This window comes from Equus przewalskii, chromosome 12 (assembly GCF_037783145.1).
Source record: "Equus przewalskii isolate Varuska chromosome 12, EquPr2, whole genome shotgun sequence".
NCBI lineage: Eukaryota > Metazoa > Chordata > Mammalia > Perissodactyla > Equidae > Equus > Equus przewalskii.
In genome coordinates, this window is record NC_091842.1 from 39885755 (window position 1) to 39907031 (window position 21277).

The 21277-nt window shown below is 53.2% G+C and overlaps 1 protein-coding gene across 1 annotated transcript; it reads right to left on the bottom strand.

Moving 5' to 3' along the window:
- Positions 1-8187: 8187 nt before the first annotated feature.
- On the bottom strand, positions 8188-19165 carry MMP25 (matrix metallopeptidase 25). The gene is made up of 10 exons (XM_070566972.1): positions 18523-19165; positions 17987-18119; positions 16345-16480; positions 15965-16257; positions 11302-11478; positions 11136-11220; positions 10890-10972; positions 10452-10604; positions 10115-10372; positions 8188-9929 (listed from the first exon to the last, which is right to left on the bottom strand). The coding sequence occupies exons 1-10, from the start codon at positions 18610-18612 to the stop codon at positions 9658-9660; spliced, it is 1680 nt and encodes a 559-aa protein (XP_070423073.1). The 5' UTR covers positions 18613-19165; the 3' UTR covers positions 8188-9657.
- Between the last annotated feature and the right edge of the window lie 2112 nt (positions 19166-21277).

Sequence of the window (21277 nt, forward strand, 5' to 3'; positions counted from 1 at the left end):
ATTTCTAAATTTAATAGAAACTCACCCAAATGTCTTTCAAGTTAACATGATATAAATTAATCTTTGGGACATGAGAGCTTATTGAAGTTTGTTGGTTTGATTGCAATCGGCATGTTCTCAGAGTTTCAACTTTGGATGTGACATAGACATGCAGCTTTTATTAGTCAACGAAGCTCATAGAATCACTGTTACAAAACGTGTCAGCAAAAGTAATAGCTTAGAATGATGCTGATTTTGTCTAATGTCTCATGAAGTTTTTGCAAGGAATCTAAATAATTATTGGGAAAAAGCAAACTAACTAGATGTAAATAAGATCAAAGTTTTGGGGTAAACTTTTAAACAATAATTGTGTGTTATGGCATATGTATTTAATATAACTTCCAAAATCTCTTTGGTGAATTGAAACTTTGAAGATTTGCTAGGTGAAATTAAATGATAAAAAAATCATTGAATATCTAGATCACTTCCAAATAAGATAAAATAGTAGACATTAATTACTAAATATAGGTTTATCTGCTTTTGGCTTCTTTTACAGAGAAACCAAAAGATGTTTGGGTCTATTAATAAACATGTCTTGTATTTTATTTAAAAATTGTACTGTGAGGTTGCATTTTTCTAGAAATAATGAGAAGGATTTATAAATGTGCAAAGCTACAGAATACTAATGTAAAAGATAGTTCATAATTGCTTACTTCTTAGTTTTCACTAAAAATTAAAGTTTCTAAGGGTTAAATTTCTAATTAATATATGCGATTAAAGATGCTAAAAGTTAATAAGGAAAATTTTGTCTTCAAGAGAAAGTAAGATATATGCTTTCAGTAAAAAGATTTAAAGGTTGGAGATATTTTTGTTTTGTTACAAAAGATAAATTTGTCATAAAATACTAGGAGGGGGGAAAAAAGACATGGGACAAATTCTGACAGTAAGCAGAAAGTTATAGAAGGTTTGTGGAAGAGGAGCCCTGAGGAAAGAATTTTGTGCATGGTTGAGTTGGCTAAGATTAAATACATTTAATTAAGCAAAAGAGTTTTAATATCAAAAGTAAGCTACTACAAAATTAGACTTTGGTTTTCTCTCTCTTAAAAGAGTAATTTTCCTAGGCTTTTAGTCTGCTCTTGATAAAGATCTTGATAAAGAGATAATAATAGTTTTTTCCTTATTTTTGAGTAAGTCTACCTGAAAGACAGAAATCACATATTTTGTCAAAATAAGTTCCTATATCCTAAAAGGCTGGAATCTCTCCATTAAGAAAGCTAAGAGTTTTTTGTTTAACTCTTTCTGTTTGCCTGTAATATCTTCCATTGTCACCTTGATCAAACGGATCATTCAGCATTGTTTTCTATCTGACCAAGTGTTCTAAAACCTTTTGATATTTTTGACAAACATCACCAAAATTCAAACTTTGAGGATTTCTAATGGGGCCCTTGGACTTCTCAAGGAATTCTTTTCTCTCTTTCTCTAGAGAAGGAGATATTAAACTAGGCTTATTTGGTATGTTTAATTACATGGGAAGCATTGTCAAATAAATGATGATAAACCTTCTTAGGTTATGTTTTGTGGGTGAATGTTACTGAAATAAATGTCTTAACATTTATATAACGTTCTTAAAATTCCAATTTGTCCTGGTTGTCGGTCATAATTCCACTTATTATCTCAAAGTATTGTATGTCACAGAAATAGTCGTTCTTTGTCAATTGCCATTACTGAGTCCTTTGTCATACAGACAATTATTGATTTACTCAGGTGTTTTTGCAAATGTTTCATCTTCAGAGAGATTCATGAAAAGGACCCTGACACTTACTCTAGAATACAGGTTTCTGATAAACTTTCAGATCATAAAACCGAACTGGGTAAGAAATTACAAAACTCTAATGAAGAAACTAATGGCCTCATAAGACTGCTAGCAGAAGATCAAGACAAAGAGTTGATTACATGGGACTAAATGAACTGATTAGGATAACTATAAAATTTATGACTTTTCATTTGAAATGTTGCTGATACTTAATGTTTTGTTTTTCCAGGTTTAAGGACAGGTTTTTCTTTTTTCTCTTAAGTTAACTATGACTTATAGCAATTTGGTAAAATTGTACCTTTGTAAGCAGAATTGAAACATTTATTTTTCCTCCCTACCTGATCTCTCCAGAGTTTAGAAAATCCTATGAGTGAGTATTCTTGTTTTCATGGCAATACAGTTATTTGCATAAGTTCAATAAGAATCTCATCTCCTTATAGCAGGACACAATTGGAATCCTTGGTTGTATTACCAAGGCTTTGACTGGAATGTCATATTTGAGAAAAACATACATAGACTCAGATATGACCAGACACCTTTGAGCAACAAAGATTGACTTTACAGAATAAAGCCACTTGGAAATATTGGCCTAGTATCTTGCTTACATTATTCCAAGCAACCTTACCAGCTGAGTAAAGAAAGTCACTTCCCTGGCAGGTGCAAAGAACCTCAGGATGTTTGGGGGAACCTCAAGAGAAGAGAGGGATTTACACAAATCTATAGGTATTTCAGGTGGAGTCTGATGACAAGTCCTTGGTTTGGCTTTCCTGGCCTTGAGAGGCCTTCAAAGTTCAATCTGAGATTCCTTATGAAAATTCCAGCAAAGCAGATTTAAAAGAGCCTATATGATCAATTGCTATTCTTACTGTTTACTTATGTAGGTAATTGGGCCAACTTTTATTGAAACTAGACATTTTGCAAGCCAATGAGTCTTAATTTGGCTATCTTTGGTAAAAATGAGCATAATTTTAGAGAGAAAAGTTATTTTTCAACAAAAACTATAGTAGACATGCATGGATATAAAATTCTAGTTCTGTTCAATGTCTTTGAGGTTTTTGTTTTCTATCTGTAGACTGGACTGGCTCCTGAATCCTTCCAGTCTACTGAAATATCTGCCTACCAATCTCCAAAATAACATTTTCAGTTTTTTCCGCCATTTTCATTTGGAATCATTGAGAACTGAAACTGCCCTTTTTCCTGAAGACCTGAAAACTGAAGCTGGACAACTTGATATAAACAAAAGGGATTCATGACTGGTGCTGTGGAAGCTACTCTGAAAGATAACTCATCACCCTGATGATCAGAGACATTTCAAATTGCAAAAGATGCTTTGAGCCTGACATCTAGAAATCTTGACTGGCTGACCCTGGGCTTAGAAACTGGTTTACAATTTGCTCCAACCATTAACTTTGTTTTTCTTTTTATTTTTCTAGCAATAATTCTTATAAAATACCTGGTTACTTGCCTACATAATATAAGCCTAACTTTGGGAGACCACCTGCATCACCATCTTACTAATTGAATGGTTCAATGAGATGGAACCACCTATGCCACTCATCAACAGGAAGAAGCTAGAGCAGTTGTCACCCCTTTCTCTCAAGACTGAGGAGTGAACAACAAAGAGGAGGGATTTGTAACCACAGACCATGTAGGACCAGTTCAACTGACCCATCTTATCAACAGAGTACTTAAGAGTGGTTTTTCAGCAACTGAGACCCCTTGTCCACTTCAGTCTGGTAGAGACCACCAACCCATCAACCATGCCTGTGAAATGCCCAATAAGTGACCTTTTTGAGGTCAAGGGGCTAAAAACTCCACCTTCAGATCATGCTAATGCCACCATTTTGTGAACACGTGTCCTTTGAAGAGTCATGAAGCTTGACTACGCTTGCACAGATCATCAATTACCACACTCCTCCTTACCTCCAATCATCTATTCCCACACTTCAGATCATCCCATTCTTTATCCCATAAATATCCCTAATCCCCATTTCTCAGGGAGGCCAAAATGTGATTTGTTCTCCCATCTCCTTGCTTCGCCACCTTATGAATAAACCCTTTTTCTGCCTCAAACTGGTAATCTTGGTGATTGGCTTTTCGTGCAACAGGCAAAAGGAACCTGGTTCAGTAACAACAGGACAGCAGGCCTCACCATCCACCCCATCACCTGCTCTCACTCACTGTGGAGGAGTATACAGTTGATCAGGATTCCAAAAGCTCGGGACTGGTGGGAAGGACAGTTGTGACCCCTGCTCCCCAAGCACCTCCATCCATAACTCAGGGAGAATGGGACAGAGCCAGGTGCATGGGGAGGGATCAGCATAGTTGGGGGCCTGCATTGGTGGGAAATGGGGAGACACAGCAGAAATGATACTCCAGGCCCCACTGGTCCCCCATCACCTGCACTCACTCACCTTGCAGCAGCTCATGGCAGCTCAGGATTCCAGGGGCTGTGGCCTAGGGGGAGGACACTTGTGAGGAAAAGTGTTTAAAAGCAGCCTCTCCCACCCCCAGGAAAGTCCCTTTGTCCAGCTTCCTCCCTGGGCCTCCTCTGAGTCACTCACCTCCCCCAGGGCCTCCCGGCACACAGCTCCAGCTGAGGTTTCTGCTCCAGGAGGTCCAGCTGATGTAAGAGCAGAGGAAGGAAGGGCCTTCCTCTGGAGGATGGAGGGTGGAAGATGGAGCCTGCCCTAGGGCAGGATGCAGGGCTGACTCTGTGTGTGTGTGTGTGTGTGTGTGTGTCTGTGTGTGTGTGTGTGTCTGTGTCTGTGTCCGTGTTTGTCTGACAGAGAAAGAGTCAGAGGGAAGACAAAGAAGGAAGAAAAGACAAGGAGACAGAGGTCTGAGTGTCCTGGAAGGGGAGGACATGTCCCTTCCGCTGGGGGTCCCTGGCCATGGCCCCTCCACTCTCTGAGCTGGGGTGGGAATCTCCGAGCCCAGTAAAGGGCCTCTTCCCCCCACCCCATCAGCCTGAGACAAGGGAGGGGCAGAGGGAGAGTCCAGATTTGGGAAAGCAGATTGGGAATCTCCTGGAGCTTCTGAGAATGAAGTCAGCCAGGTGGGGGTCCAGGTACTGGGAATGCCCACCAGGCCTCTTGAAAGGGGACCCCCTCAGCTCCAAAGTCCAGAGAAGGTTCTGTCGTGGCTCCTAGCTCAGGACGCAGCACTACCTGAGGACCCCTGAGGTGGGCCCCCCAGACCTGGGACCTATGTAGACTGCCACATAGGCCCCTGCAGGGGCAGCTGGTGACGATGCCTGTCTGCCCCTGAGACAGGATAAGACCCTCAGGAGGGACTGAAGCAAGCCTTGCTGACCAAGTGGGCCCATCAGATCAGGCTCTCTTAGGCCTCCTAGGGCCTCACAATCCTGAGACACCTGTGTAGGAGCCCCCCAGGCCCTGGTCAGCCCCACACGGTTAGCCTTACACACAGCCCCGTCACCACCTAGCTCTTCCTTAACACTCAACTCGGGGCCAAAGCAGCTCAGCACAGCCATTGTCCTGCCCTCTGTGCTGGGGTCACAGGGCTGCCATGAAAAGACCCACAGACTGGGTGGCTAAACATGAATCTCTTCTCTTAACTTCTGGGGGCTGGAGGGGGAAATCGAGGTGTTGGCAGAGTTGGCTCCCTCCGAGGGCTGAGAGGGACGATGTGTTCCGGGCCTCTCTCGTAGGCCTGTAGGTGGTCGTCTTCGTGAGCGCAGGGCGTTCTCCCTGTATACATACCTGAGTCCAGATTTCCCCTTTTTATAAGGACACCAGTTGTATTGGATTAGGGCCCACCCTAACGACCTCATTTTAACTTCATTCCCTCTGTGAAGACACTATCTACTATTAAGGTCACAATCTGAGGTGCTGGGAGTTGGGACTTCAGCATATGAATTTGGGGGACACAGTTCAACCCCTGACACACTCAAAGAGTACTCAGGCTTCTGAGGGGCCACCTGTGTGAGCCTCAGAGGGACAGACCTACAATCACACTTTCTGGGTGAAAGCTCCGCTTGGGTTAAGTAGACCCCAGCTCATGTCTCCCTGCCCCTTCAGAGCCCAGTCAATTGTCTGAACCCCTCTCCACACCCAGGAAGTCCAGACCCTTCCCTGGGCCATCTTTGAAATGTTGGGGTCTTTCGTTTTTTTCAGGAGAGATTGGCCCTGAGATAACATCTGTTGCCAAACTTCCTCTTTCTTTTTTCCTCCCCAAAGCCCCCCAGTACATAGTCATATACTCTAGTTGTAGGTCCTTCTGGTTGTGCTGTGTGGGATGCTGCCTCAGCATGGCTTGATGAGTGGTGTGTGGGTCCGCATCCTGGATCTGAAGCAGCGAACCCCAGGCCACCGAAGCGGAGCATTAGAACTTAACCACTCGGCCATGGGGCCAGCCTGGTCGGTCTTTGAATTCCAGGGTTGGCGAGAGAAGAGAACTGCTCTGCTTCAGCTACAAGAAATATTTCTGGCCTTCATCTCCATAATCCTAGCTCCCTGATCCCACGTGGGAATTGGCACCTCCAGGACTGCCTCACAAAGGCCACCATCTGAAGACACCTGTGTTTCACTGGGAATTGTAGCTTTTTAAAAATAGCTTTAGTGAGATATAATTCACATACGATACACTTCACTCATTAAAGTGTATGATTCAATGCAGAGAACTGTTCAGCCATCATCACAATCAATTTCAGAAACTTTCACCACCTGAAAAAGAAATTCCTCAACCCATGGGCCTGCCCCAGTGCCCTAGTGGTTAAGTTCAGTGAGCTCCACATCAGCGGCCCAGGTTTGCTTCCCTGGCACGGACCTATACCACTCATCTATCAGTGGCCATGCCATGACAGTGGCTCACAGACAAAATGGAGGAAGACTGGCAATAGATGTTAGCTCAGGGCAAATCTTCCTCAGCAAAGAAAAGAAAAAAAGAAATTCCTTACCCCTTAGCCATCATCCCTTAATCCTCACATCCCCACCCCTCACCTGGCCTAGGAAACCACTCATCTACTCTGTCTCTATGGATTTTCTTGTTCTGCACATTTCATATAAGGAAATCATACACTATGGGGCCCACTGTATCTGACTTCTTTCCCTTAGCCTAGAATTTTCAGGATTCATCCACATTGCAGTGGGTGTCAGCGCTGCATTCCTTTTTATGACTGAATAATATTCCACTGTATGGATGGACCACATTTTGTTTGTCTATTCACCTATTGATGGACATTTTGGGTGTTTCCACATTTTGGCTATTATGAGTAACGCTGCTGTGAACATTCATGTGCAAGTTTCTGTGTGGACAGATGTTAATCTCTTGAGTCTACAACAAGAAGTGGAATTGCTGGGTCATATGGTAAGTATGTGTTCAACTTTTTGAGATAGCACCAGACTGTTTTCCAATTGGCAACACCAGCTTACATTCCCAGCAGCAGGGGATGAAAATTTCAATGTCCCACATTCTCACCAACACTTACTGTTACATCTTTTTGATTCTAGTCATCCCGGTGGGTGTGAAGTGGTATTCATTATGGTTTTGATTTGCATGTCTCTCATGACTAATGTTTTTTGTTTTTTTTTTAAAGATTGGCACCTGGGCTAACAACTGTTGCCAATCTTTTTTTTTTTTCTGCTCTATCTCCCCAAACCCCCCCGTACACAGTTGTATATCTTAGTTGCATGTCCTTCTAGTTGTGGGATGTGGGCCGCCGCCTCAACGTGGCCTGATGAGCAGTGCCATGTCTGCGCCCAGGATCCGAACCCTGGACTGCCACAGTTGAGCGCGCGAACTTAACCACTCGGCCACAGAGCCAGCCCCCTCTCATGACTAATGTTGAGCAGCTTTTCATGTGCTCATTGGCCATTTGTACACCTCCCTTGGAGAAATATATACTCGGATCCTTTGCCCATTTTTAGATAGGGTTATTTTTGTTTTTGTTATCAAGTTGTAGGAGTAGTTTATATATTCTGGAGATAGTCACTTTTCAGATTATCATTTAAAATACTTTTTCACATTCTATGGGTTGTCTTTTCACTTTTTTTGTGGTGTCCTTTGAAGCACAAAATGTTAAATTTTGATTACGAGACTGCACCATTTTTGAAATAAAATCAATCCATCTGACACGGCATTTTTGTGTAGTAGACGTAATCATTCTTAAAGGCTGGGGAAAGAGAAGTTTCCATGTGGCACTGGAAGCAGCCTCACATTTCACATTGGACGCCTCTCCTCTGGGCTCCCCCAAAAGACTTTTGGGTTCCTCTCTCTGCTTCCTCCTCCCACTCACTCTCCTCCCGTCCGCCAACCTGCCACCCGCCAACTCCAGATTCAACGTCTTCAGCAAAGCAGAGCGATTCTGGTCCATCAAGTCCCTGCCACCAAACCTCACCCCAGGCCCATCAGTGCTCAGAAGAAATGAAGGGTTTTCTGTACAGTTATTTTTATTGTCCTGGATGAGGCTCAAAACCTTTCAAAGTGTAAGTTTCTCTCTCCTTACACTTCAAAAGGATCCTGACAGAGACTCAATTTCTGGTTGTCTGGTGACTTAGCATTCTCAGCTCATGGGCTGGTGGAAGACACCTGGCTGTGCCCTCGGACTCGTTTGGTTGTCATGACCAACAGCGGGCAACGTCCCTGCTCACTGGGACTGCAGCCCACAGCCTCGGCTCTGGACAGCTCTGTGGGGCCACTGTGGCTGGATGGCAGTCCAAGAAGTCGCTGCTAAGTGACCCCAACCACGGGGGATGGACCTCTCTCAAGCAAGGCCATCATCTTAGCTCTGTAGAGAACATGAAGTGGTGGGCCCCTGGGAGGGAGAACATGGGAGAGACACACAAAAGCCACAGGACAGAGTCCGGAGCTGCTGGCTCAGCTCCCTTGTCCAGCAGGCAACCCACCCCCTCACCCTGTTCAAATGCAGACACCTGGCTCCACTCCCAGAGTGAGGATTCGGAGTGAGGACATGGCATCTGCATAAGTTCCTTGGGTGACTCTGATGAGGAATATTCCAGAGCCACAGTTCCAGAGGCGCTGATTTAGACCATGAATTCTGTAGGGACTAGGGGCATGATTGAGGTGGCCCAGATTCAACCCACTCATCAGCAAGATTTGCTGAGGAGGCAAAGACCCTGATTGAGAGGGAGCTCAGACCAGTGTCTTTCCTCCAGCCCTGAGCTGATGGGGGCCCAGGAGTTCTCCCTGAGGGAAGCGGCAGACACTCCAGTGTGGAGGCTTCTGCAGGGCTAGGAGGGTGTCCTGTTGAATGGGGGCAGTTCTGGGTTCAGGGTGGTGACCAGCAAGGAGGTCCAAGGGGCCCAGATTGTGGAGGGTCGCCTGTGTAGCCACTGAAGTCACCCAGATAATGGGCACTGGTGCCCAGGGGTGGTCTCAGGGCTGGGTCCAGGGTCCCCACCTATGTGGTGTTGACTGAAGTGTCATGGAGGCAGGACAGGGTGAGAAACTTCTGAGAAAGAGCACCAGGTGGAGAGAGGACCAGGGATCAGCTTCCAAGCAGGCCTGTCCTCTATAGACCCAAACAGCCTGGAGCCGCTGTGGCCGGGCGGGGCAAGGGCGACAAGGGGGCAGCCGCCTGAGCTGTGAGAAAGGCTAGCTATTCCGGGAAAAGGAGAGTCCTGGGGGGCAGTGCGCCTCCCGCAGACTGGGGCCAGGCCGCTGGGTTTCCGGCGGCGCGGATCTGGGGGAAATGAGTATGTCGCCCCGCTTGCCCAGCCTTTGTCCCCTGTTCCCAGGGCTTAGCTCCACTTGCATCCGCCCAGCTGCATCCGCGCCCAGCCCCGCCCCTGGGAACAGAGGATGGAGCTGGGCAGCGATGCACCAGCCACAGCGCCCCCAGCAGGAGATCTGACGCCTTCCACATGGCGGCCTGGCCCCAGTCAGCGGGAGGCGACGACCCCCACCAACAGGGACAGCAGGGGTAGCAGGAGGGGCACGGACCCCCTCCCCGCGGCCTGATTGAGCTCGCACTGACAATCGCAGGGTCCAGGCTTGAGAGTGGCTTTGGGGGGCCTGGGCGTGCGAGGGCCAGCTCTCGGGGCCGGGCAGTCCAGCCACTTGGGGCCCATGGGTTGGGGCGAGTCCGGCTCGGCCTGGACGCTGCCCTTGGGAAAGCGCCAGTAATGGGCGCCCTTGAAGAAGTAAGTGTCCCCTGCAAGGAGGGAGCAGACGCTCAGGGGCTGGTCCGGCCGCCTCGAGCCCCATCCTACCCCTTCCCTCGGTGTGCCGCGCTCTGCCCGGGGCTCCCCGAAAGCGCCAGGATGGCCTCTGTCCCCACGTGCCCCAGGACCCCGCCGCCCCAGCCCCAGGACCCCCAGACGCCGTGGGCTCTCCCACCTGTGTTGCTGACGGTGACATCGTCGGGGGCCAGAGGCGCCCCCTCCCAGAGGCTCAGGTCGCGCGGGTAGCCGGGGTCCGGGCGCGCCGCCGCCTCGTCGTAGCGCCAGTAGCGCTGGCCCCTGATCAGGTAGGTCTTCCCATTCTGCGGCCACGAGAACACGGCGTCCACCGCCTCCCCCGGGGGCAGCCCCAGCTCGGTGAGCGGCCGCGCGGCGCCCTCCAGCCGCCGGTCCTGGAACACCCAGAACTGCGGGCCTGCGGGGAGGCTCGGTGAGCGGGCGCTCTTCCCGCCCGGCACGCCCGAGCGCGGCCAGCCCCGCCCGGGCGCACTCACCGCTGAAGAGGAGGATGCGGCCGTCTGGGGGCCGGGCGTAGGCCGCCTGGATGACCTGCACCTGGGCCGGCAGCCCCTCCCAGAAGCGGTGGAGCCTGGCGGGCCGGGGGGACACCAGCTGTCCCGAGGGCTGGAGGCGCCAGAACCAGGGGCCTGTGGGGACAGAGGGGTGGACGCGGGGACAGGAGATGGCGAGAGGTCCTCTCCGCCGAGGGTGTGGCTGGGACACAGCCCTGGGTCTCCCCCTCCCACAGCTTTGCGCGAGGTCCATATGGAAAGCAAGGCGGCAAGGGCTCCAGGGGGACCCCCTTGCCCGGGACTTTCCCTCTTTCTAGCACTGAAAGTCCCGCATCCCAGGAAACCCCACAGGCCTGGTGGGTCACCCTAAGTGGGTAGGAAGCCAACTATACCGGGTCAGGGGAGATCACTCTGACTCGCCTTTAAAAAAGAAGGTTTCCCCGCGGATGTTAGCGATGGCGTCAAAATTGCCCTCACATCGGTCAGGGACGGGGAGGGAGGGGCTGTGGAGGAAAGAGGAGGTGAGTAGAGAGGGGCGAGGCACCTCATCTCTTTGCTTAACCTTGAGACAGTCCTACAGGGCAGGGACTCTTCCCACGCCCATCTCAGGAGGAGGACATGGAAGTCAGCAGCTTCCCCAAGGTCACACAGCTGGAGGGTCCTCACCTGTCTGGGGGCAGAGCAGGGGGCGGGGGAGGAGGAGCCAGGGGTCTCCTTGTGGGCTTGTCATAGGGGGTTTGGGGCGCTTTCCCTGTGGAGAGAGTCAGAGAGGTGAGGATCCATCCCCTGCAGCAGAGGCCACAGGGCAAGCCCCCATGCCCTCTCCCTGTACCATAGAGCTGCTCCAGGCCTTCCCGGTCATCCTGCGACAGGCGGTACTTGGTGGGGTCACCCACTGGGCCCTGGTAAAAGGGCCTCATGATGGAGTCAGGCACTGAGGAGTGGCCCAGGCCCAGGGCGTGGCCAAACTCGTGGACAGCCACTGCAAACAGGTCGGTCCCCTCACCATCTGGGGAGGAAGGGAGAGTGGGCTGGATTGTGCCCCTAAATCCCCTCACTGGGAAAGGGCAGCTAGGCAGCTAGGAGTGGGGCCAGTGGAGAGGAACAGCCAGGAGACCTTTGGAGGTGGCCACCTCTGCCCAGACGCTCCCTGAGCCCCTTCATCCTTCCTGCCTGTGGTCACTTATTTGGTCAATATTTTTGAGTAGTCTTGTTTGGCAGTGCTAGACACACGTACACCGGGCTGCGGAGACCCACAGGGCAGGGTGTGGAAAGAGCAGGAGGAGACAGTCTGGACAGAGGTGGGGCGACCTTACACTGGGGCAGCCCCTGGCCCAGGAAGGCGAGACTGTGCACATGGCAACATTCTGGGGAAGCAGGAGCCTGGGGTGCCTGCAGGCTCTGGAGGAGGCCCCAGCCCTCAGAATGTCCCCTCCTCCCAGCTCCAGTCTGTGGTCAGAGCCCCCCACTCCCTCCTGTTCCCACCCATGGGCAATGTCGGTCAGTCTCCTTGGCCTCAGCCCCCAAGACCTTCACCCCACTCCCAGCCCCATGGTCCTTCCCCTGCCCTCTCCTTCTATCCACACCCCTCTAGTGCCCACATCCCCTCAGTCCTCTATCCCTCTCACGGTCTCCCCCTCCCCCAGCCTGCCTGCCTCCCTGGGTCCTCCCCTCTCCTCCCCACCCCTGAGGCCTTCATCCATCTGCGAATGTGCAGCTCCAGCAGGCACTCTCCATTCCCACCACAGCCTGCAGGCCCTGGTGCCTGGCCTCGCTCCCAGCCTCTCTGACCACAGAGGCTTCTTCCTCGGGGACCCAGCCCAGGCGCCAGGAGCAAGCCTCTTCACGCTCCGGTCGCTGGTCGAACTCCAGCTCATCGATCCGATACACTATACACAGAGCAGGCAGGGAGAGGCTGAGAAGGAGAGAGGTGAGCAGCCCCCCAGGGAGGCACAGATTCCCCAGATGTCCGGATGCTCCATGGAATCTCTAACTGGGGTCAAAAAGTGGGTTATTGGAAGTGACCCGGGGACTCAAAAGCAGATTTCTCTCAGCCTCTAAAGGCCACGAGATGAGAGGCAGAGAATGAAGTGCATCCATCACAAGAAGAGAAGTAACCCTTGTCTTCATTTACTTCTCACAAAACCTCTACCTCCTATCCCCATTTCACGGGCAGGGAAACTGAGGCACAGAGAGGTCAGGTGCAATGGCAGAGCTGGGGCTGAGGCCGAGCTGTGCTGTCTCGGCTCTCAACAGACACTAAAGAGGGTCTTGGTCAAACTCATATGTCTCGGTGAGTCTCTGTGTTGACTGGGTTTTTCCATCGCTGAGTCCTTTTCCTGAGAAACTGGGGGAAGTTTGGTGTCTTAATCAGGTGGATGTCTCTTATCTCTCACCCATTCCCTGCCTTGCCTCTCCTTCGCTGTACCCCTTCCTTGCACCCTTCTCATATTTTACAGCAGGGGGAAATTACGCAACTGTGCAGATCCAGCCCCACGAGATTCCCGGAGGCCAGTCTACGAGGGTGCTCGGCTCCTCTCATCCTTGCCCTAGGCCTCAGCAGGCAGCTCCTTTGCACTCTCCACTCAGCCTCAATTCCAGGCCCAGAGCCCCTCAAGCCATTACCCAGTCCCAACCCCCAACTCTTACATGACAAATGCATTTCCTATTTCATCAAAATAGGCCATCTGATGTAATCTCTTACTTCCTGTGCACCCAGGGCAGACAGCTGCATCTCCGTCACGCTCACCTCCTGCCTCCTGCCCTGCCCTGTGCGAGGACCCTTTCTTTCTTACCTCCTCTAGGACAAGGAAAGTGCCCCACCCATCTGTCCATCCCTGCATCCCTGCCTCCATCCATCTATGCCTCAATGCACTCATGCATTCATCCTTACATCCATGCATTCGTGCATGCATCCATGGGTTTATCCATGCATCTACCTGTCCATCTGTCCATCCATGTGTCGAGCCATCCATCTATCGATCCAGCCAGCCAGCCAGCCATGCCTCCATCCCCCACCCCTTTCTTTCTATTGGCTCATCCAGCATCCCTGAGTACTCAAGACTCCCTCTCTCTAAGACACCCCGTGGACCTGTCTGCCCCCCATCCACACACCCTCCCTCCCCAGCCAGTTGTCTGGTCAGTGGTCTAAACTCCTCTTCACTTCCTCAACTCCTCTCATGCCTAACCCCACTGTGGTCTGGATTCTTCCCCACCCACTGAGCCTGGAGGCATTAAGGTCACTTCATCCCCAGACGACCTACTCTGAGCCTCTGTGGCCTCTGAACTGGTTTGCTGCCCTGCCCTCTGCTGACCACTTCCTTCTTCACTCTTGTTCTTGATCACCTTTTGAAATGTTCTCTCTGCATTTCCTTTGATTCCTCCTCCCCGTGACTGTGGGGCTCTCCACAGCTCTGCACTTGACCTTCACATTCTACATTCTCCTCCCAGAACCTTACCATTCCCCCGAGCACCGCTGACTCTTAAATCTGCCACCAGGCTCTGCTCATAGCAGCTGGCAATGAATGGCGCACTCCTGCATGCCAGGCCCTGTGTGACGGCTGCAGGTGAATTACTCATTTAAACCACAAGCCTGCGCCACCACAGGTCCTGTTATCATCCCCACTTCTCAGATGGGGAAGCTGAGCACACTGAGCTCAGGGACCTTACACACGGAGCAGGCAGAGGAGCCCTGACTTGAGTCCCACTTCCAGCCCACGTACTTAATGCTGTGCTACAGCCTCGCTGTATGGATGCTCTCGGCAGATCCTTCACAGAGCCTGTGCGCCCAGCCCTGGCTGCCCCCTCCCCCAGAAGATGGCTCTCTCCACTGGCCCAGCCTCTCCCCAGCAGCTGGTGGCCAATGGCAGATTGATCAGGGACGAGACGAGCTGGGCTCCTGGCCTCCAGGCAGGACCAACCCCGCAGCACTGTTTATGCTCCAGAGCTCCCATGGGCTCTGGCTTCCTCCAGCAGAAACCACATCCTTGCTTGTCTTCTGTCCGCAGTCCTCTCCTGCTTCCCTTTGTCCTGAGAATGTGCCCCCGAAAGACTGTCTGCACAAGAATCTCCAGCTCGAGCTTCTGGGGACCTGACCTAGTAAGTCAGAGGGGTCCATGTTCTAGAGCAAGACACTCGGCCACCGACGCACCATGTGCCCTGAACGGCCCACAGCACTGCAAACAGATGCCCCAACCTGAGGTCACCCCTGCCTTCCGCGAGCCTCCCAGAGCCGGAACCCTGGCCATCACCCACCCTCCCCATCCCCTTGGACCCCAGAACCCAGTCGGATCCCAATCTTTGCCCATCCTGATAAACTTCCTCAGAGCCACCCACTGCCCTCCACCCCCAATCACCCACGACCATCTCTTATCTGGTCCCTGAGGTAGCTTCCTCCCTCCCCACCCCTATCTTGCCCCCCACCGCAGCCAGTGATATTTCTAGAATGCAAAGGCTTCCTCAGCTCCCATTGCCTTCAGAAGCCCTTTGTCCAGGCTCTTGACATGCGCTGCTTTCCAAGGCCCTTTATGGCATGAGACCTGCCGTCCGTCCTCTATGGTGTCGCCCCCAACACCCATCCCTGAATGGCCTGGGCTGTTTCTCACCCCACAGCTGCCACCCCTGACTACCTGGACTCGGCTAGCTCACTGGCTTGCGCTTTCTCATGCACCCCTCCTACCCCCACCCTCATCACCACACCCACCACCCTGTGTACTCTGGAGGGTGGAACCTTGTGCGCTAGTTGGCACTCAGTGTCCGCATGTGGAATGCACAGTGTCACCACTGCAGGGAAGCCCCCCTGAGCCAACAACCGCAGGTCGGCCCTCCCTCTGAGCACCCGCAAGCTTGAGGACTTCCTCTAATGTGATTCTCTGTAGTTGTGTCACCGTGTGTAGCAATTGCCGGTTACTCTCCTGACTCAGCTGCTGGACAGACTTGTGTTTTTGACTCTTTAAGTCCTCAGCTCAGAGCTGGGCACCCGACAGGCCTCTGTAATGGGTACTTTCCTGCGTCAACTTGGCCAGACTATGGTGCCCAGTTGCTTGGTCGAACACCAGTCCAGATGTTGCTGTGGAGGTTATTTGTAGATGTGGTTAACACCTATAATCAGTAGATGGTAAGTAAAGCAGATTACTCTCCATACTGTGGGTGGGCCTCATCTAATCAGTTGAAAACCTTAAGAGCAAAAACTGAGGTTACCCAGAGAAGAAGGAATCCTGCCTCAAGACTGCAACATAGAAATCCTGCCTGGGTTTCCAGCCAGCGGGCCCACCCTATGGATTTTGGACTTGCTAGTCCCTACAATTCCATGAGCCAATTCCTTAAAATAAATCACTCCATACACATACACACACACACTCACACACATCCTACCGGTTCTGTTTCTCTGGAAAAGCCCAACTGGTGCAGCCTCCATCAGTAAATGTAATTTAAACCTAATTCTTAAGGGCAGACAGACCTGAGGAGAGGACCTCTCAGAAGAGGGGAGATTGTACCTTTTGACCCAAAAGTCCAGGTCTCCTCATCGTCGAAGTGAGTGTCCCCAGAGATGGGGTGCTCCCCAGGGAAGAAGGCATGGGCGAGGGTGCCCCCCTGCCCGTCGAAGGGGTAACTGTCCTGGTGGTACGCCCGGGCAAAGTCGATGAGGATGTCGGGCTCACTTGGGCCCTGAGAACCCACCTCCTGGAAACTGAGGCCTGACACAGCGCCCCAGGCAGTCAAGGCATGGTGCATGAGGGTGCGCACTGTCTCCTGGCTCAGCGCGGAGCTCTGGGGGAAGGACTGGACCCTGGGGAGAGGGGAACAGGAGTCAGGTTGGCCGTTCCAAGCTGGGCCCAGCAGGCAGGCCCAGGGTGGGCTGCGTACCAGGACCTACCTCCACGTCAGGGTTCGCTTCTTCCACACGCTCCCACTCAGGGCGTATCGGCGGCGCCGCCTAACCAGCCCCGCCACCCCCAGCACGTCCGGCAGGGAGCAGCGGGGCTTACGCATGGCGGCCATTGTCTCTGGGTCTGTGGAGAGGTTGGTGGGGGTGGAATCAGCTCTAGGACAACCTGCCCTCATCAGGACACCAGCTAACTTTCCACCTGGGGACACTGAGGCTCAGAGAGGTTAAGAAACTTGCTTGAGAAGGCCCCACAGCTTGGATTTGAACCCAGGCAGTCCGATTCTGGAAGCCAGCTCATATAAAACTATGATACTGCTCTTCTGGGCGGTGTCACTCTCTGCACCTGGCCCTGGGCGGACTGCCTCCAGGTGGCGCTCAGAATCTCAGGCCAGGATCTGGGGGTCCCACTTCCCTGAGCCCTGGTGGTTTGGCTCTGCAGAAAGGAGCCCTGGGGTGCAGTGAGAACCCTATTCTTTGAGGCTGGGACCCCCTAGGAGGTTGCCCATACCTCACCCCCTAGCTCCCAACTCCCAGGGCTGGCTGCGTCTCTGGCCCCATGCGGCAAGCCACCCCTCCCAGGGTAGATCAGCCTGGAGTCCCCTCTCCCAGCTCGGCTCCATTCCCAGCAGTCTCCTGGTCTGCAAATGAAGGTCCTGCCTCACCTCGTTGGTTGGGGTGACAAAGAGTAATTGAGCACATCCTGATGCCAGCCACTGCTCAGCAGAGGACAGGACAGGGAGAGGTCCCTTCTCTCGCAACTAGCCAGTGTCTCCTCAGTTCTCCTTCCTGCCCATTTAACCCAACAGATGAGCCTCTCAGCTCTACCTCCAAAATACACACCCTGGATTCAACTGCTTCTCATCACGCCCCACCCACCCCGCCCCCCAGCCCAGGCCACCATCAACTCTTGCGTGGATGCTGCAACTGCCTCCTTCCTGGTCCCTGTGCTCCCCACTCTCCACTCTCCATCAGCAACCAGAGAAAGCTTAAAACCGCACTTCAAACCCTCCCATGGTTTCTCACCACACTTGGAATCAAACCCAAACACCCTTCAAGGCCCCCAATCAGGCTCTTCTTAGCTCTTCAGTCCTCCTCTCATTACAGGCACACAAGCTTGTGCTGACCACAGGGCCCTTGCATTTGCCTGGGACACTCTTCTCCTACATTCTGCCATGGCTGGCTCCTCCTCTGTGTGTCCTATAGTGCTCTGTGTCATAGAGCTCTTCTCAACTCATGTGACACCTTTCAGGGGAGCCTGCCCTGACAGAGCAGCCCCTCAGCATCATTACCATGTTATTTCTTCAAAACACTTGCCACTCCCTGAAAATATCTTGCATATTTCTGTTCTTGATCTGCGTGTGTCCCTCTCTAGAATGTTGGCTCCATGAGAGCAGGGACCTTATCTACTCTGTTCACCAGTGTCACAGGGGAGCCTGAGATGGTCTTGCATGTAAGAGATTCTTGATAAATATTTGTTGAAAGAGGAGTGCCCAAGAACTTCCTGGGTTGGGGCCCAAATCAGCATTTGCCCAGCTCCCATGATTCAGGTGCATCCTGTGGTTTAAAACCCGCTGAATAATTGTCAGGTGGGTGCAGAGGCAGGGCTGGGGAGGGGGTGGGGGCCACCTACCCAGGACACCTGTCTCACGCAGCCCGGCAAACCTCTGCATGACCTTGATGGCATCCCGTAGCTTGGCAGGGCTCTGCAGCTGGGCCTGGGCAGGGTTGGGTGGTGGCAGGTAGCCATAGCGTGTCAGCCAGTCCTAGACCACAGGAGGGAACAGATGAAGCGGGAGGGTCGGAGGGATGGGACTTTCCCTTCCCACCATCATCCTGGAAGTCTCGCCCTCCTGTTGCCAGGCCCCCAGCCCCGAGAGCCCACCTGCTCCCTCTCTCAAGGTCCCGGCCCTCCAGCCCTGGGTTTGCCAGGCATTATATGGACTCCAGAGTCCTGGTCCCCACCTCCCCACCCAAGCCCCTTTCCAGATCTTCTAATCTGGGCCCCAAACCTCCTGATGGATCCAAGAATCCGTGTCCCCAGATCCCGTTCCTAGTCACTCCTTGAACGTTTGAATCAGCCCTCAGCCTCCTCCGCGCCCAGGGATCCCAGCTTGCCTCTCCCAGCCCCGCTGCAGATCCCAGGAGCCCGAGGACCCCGGCACTCACCACGCCCAGGCTCACATCCTGCGCCGCGGGCTCCGGGGCGCGCGCGGGGGGCAGCAGCAGCAGGAGCAGCAGCACCAGGAGCTGGAGCATGGCGCTCTCCTGCCTGGGCAGCCGCCGGGGCTCGAGGGGGCCTGGCCCGGGCCGCCCTGAGGACCTGGGGGCGGAAGTCAGGGGCCCGGAGAGGCTCAGGGGGATCCGACGCAGGATAGGAGGGGCGCAGGAAGACTGGGGACCGCGCCAGGGGTCCGGGGCACTGGAAGGCACGATGCTGGGGGCGTCCAGCGGAGGGCCCAGGAGAGCTGGGGTTGCTGGGTGTCCCGGGAGGGTTGAGGGGACGCGGGAGAGGGCGGAGGTCCGGACTCCGGGTCCGTTGCTGCGGCCTCTAGGGGTCCAGAGCCGGTCTTGTCCCGCTCCGCACGGCACAGGCGGCCCCTCCCTCTGGCGGGGCGTGGCACCCCGAGAAGCGGTGATGGCGAGACCGGGGAAGGGGCCTGATCTTCAGATGTCCAGCGACAAGGGGCGGGCCAGGTGGTGGCCCCTGCCCCCCGCAGGACCCAAGGACCCTCCTCCGAACACTTCAGAGCGCGGGTCGGGGCTGGGTGGGGGGCGGCGGCGAGGAGCCCTGTCAGCCGCCGCAAGTTTCTCTTCCCAGATCCCGGCTCCGGTGGCACTCCCCGGAGCATAGCTCGCTTCTGCTTTCTCAGAAGCGCGCAGCCCAGCCCGGGGGAGGGGCGCGCGGGTCCTCCCTCTCCCCTTCCCCTCCTCGAGCCGCTGTTCCGGGACTCCCCGCGGTGCGCAGCCGGCACAGCGCCGGGAGATGTCCGGGCGGCGGGGTCGCTTCCCTTCTCTGCGGAGTCCGGGCCCCTCCCCCCACCGCCCGTCTCGGCCTGCGACCCCTGCCCGCGGGTGCGGCCGCCTGTGGTCACGACGGTCCTTCTCCCGACCACGTGGGCTGCGCGGGTCTCTGGCCCGGTACACGGTAGTCGTGGCATCTCTAGATCCAGACCCGGGGGCTGCTCCGGGACCGCGCCCCCTCTCCGCAGGTGCTAGACATTTAAAATCCAGTAACATCCACGCAGAAGCTCGAGCGCCTGCCGCCTGCCAGGAGCGCAGGACGAAGGACGGGATGAATGGAAGCACCACCCGGAGGCGGAGACCTGGGCACCCGCAGAGCCGCGTCTCACCCATGCCGCCCCGTGAGCCCGGGGCCAGGAGGCCGGCAGCTGGAGAAGGATGGGAGGGATCAAGGCCGGCGGCTTCCTGGTGAGGGGCGGATAAGTGGACATGAGTGAAACCTCTCTGTCTCTGGAGCAGGGCAGCGACCGGACCCCATGTGTATTTTAGACAAAACAAATACTGAGCAGGATTAGCGAGCCAGCGACGCAAACTAAACTGTGGAGATCGTGTTAGTCCCCTCCGGCTGCCATAACAAATACCACAGGCTGGGTGACATAAACAAGGGAAATTTTTCTCACAGTTCTGGAGGATGGAAGTCCAAGATCAAGGTAAGGCAAGATTGGCTTTTCCTGCCACTTCAAGGCACCTCTCTGAGGCTTGCAGGTGGCTGCCTCCTTGCTGCGTCACGTGGTCTTTCCTGTGTGCCCATGCGTCCCCCGTGTCCCTGTGTGTGTCCTCCTCTATAAGGACACCATTCACTTTGGATGAGGGCCCACCCTAATGGCCTCATTTTACTGCAATCATCCGTTTAAAGGCCCTCTCTCCAAATACAGTCCGGTTCCGAGGTGTTGGGGGTTAGGACTTCAACACACGGATTTGGGGGGGACACAATTCAATGCACAACAGATCCCATGTGTAATGAAAACCTACACTACTCCTCCTGTGTGTGTCTCCTTTATGGTCACACCATTACCACACTCACAACACGTCTGCCCCTAGATGTGTGGGGTTTATTCCCCACACCGAGCAATTCTCTGTGACACCAGCTGGGCGTCCTACAATTGAATTCAATTCTGACACTAACCAGAGTCAGTGCAGACCCCCCAGGCTGAGGGCTCAGTCCCACCAGACTGCCCCCACTTCAGATGCCAAGTGCAAGTAGTGGGCCCCCAGGCAACCCACAACTTCCGTAGGCCTTGGCTATAAATCGTAGATTCCCATGACCCCCATGCCCCACCCCCCACCGGATTCGATCGTTTGCCAAAACAGCTCACAGAATTCAGGGAAACACCAGTGTTTACCAGTTTATTATATAATAAAGGATATGATAAAGGATACCAATGAACAGCCAGATAAAGAAGTATACGTCATGAGGTCCAGAAGGGTCCCAAGCGCAGGAACTTCTGTCTGGGTGAATTTGGGTGCACCACCATCCCGGCAAGCAGATGTGTTCACCAACACAGCAGCTCTCCGAATGCCCTTTGGGATTTTTATGGAGGCTTCATCATCATTAGTTCCATCTCCAGCCGCTGTCCTCTTCCTGGAGCATGGGGGATGGGGCTGAGAGTTCCAAGCCTGGTCTGTCGGGTGACCAGCCACCATCCAGGAGCTATGGAGGAGCCCACCCGAGTCGCCTCACTGGAACAAAAGACACTCCTATCAGCCAGGAAATTCCAAGGGATTTAGGAGTTCGGGGTCAGGAACCAGGGTCAAAGACCAAATATTAGAACAAAAGATGCCCCTAGTGTTCTTACCACTTAGGAAATTACAAGGGCTTTAGGAGTCCTGGGCCAGGAACCTGGGGGCGGAGACCAGTATTTATTTTTCTATTCTTTCACAGCCCATCCTCCTGGTCTCT

What these genes read in the sequence shown, in the direction of transcription:
- MMP25 (XM_070566972.1), bottom strand. Translation starts at nt 18,612, where the DNA reads ATGCTCCAGCTCCTGGTGCTGCTGCTCCTGCTGCTGCTGCCCCCCGCG. An exon ending in AAGCGAACCCTGACGTGGAG is followed by an intron (nt 16,258 to 16,344) that starts GTAGGTCCTGGT and finishes CCCTCTCCCCAG; the next exon opens with GGTCCAGTCCTTCCCCCAGA. An exon ending in CTGGACTTTTGGGTCAAAAG is followed by an intron (nt 11,479 to 15,964) that starts GTACAATCTCCC and finishes CTTCCTCCCCAG; the next exon opens with ATGGTGAGGGGACCGACCTG.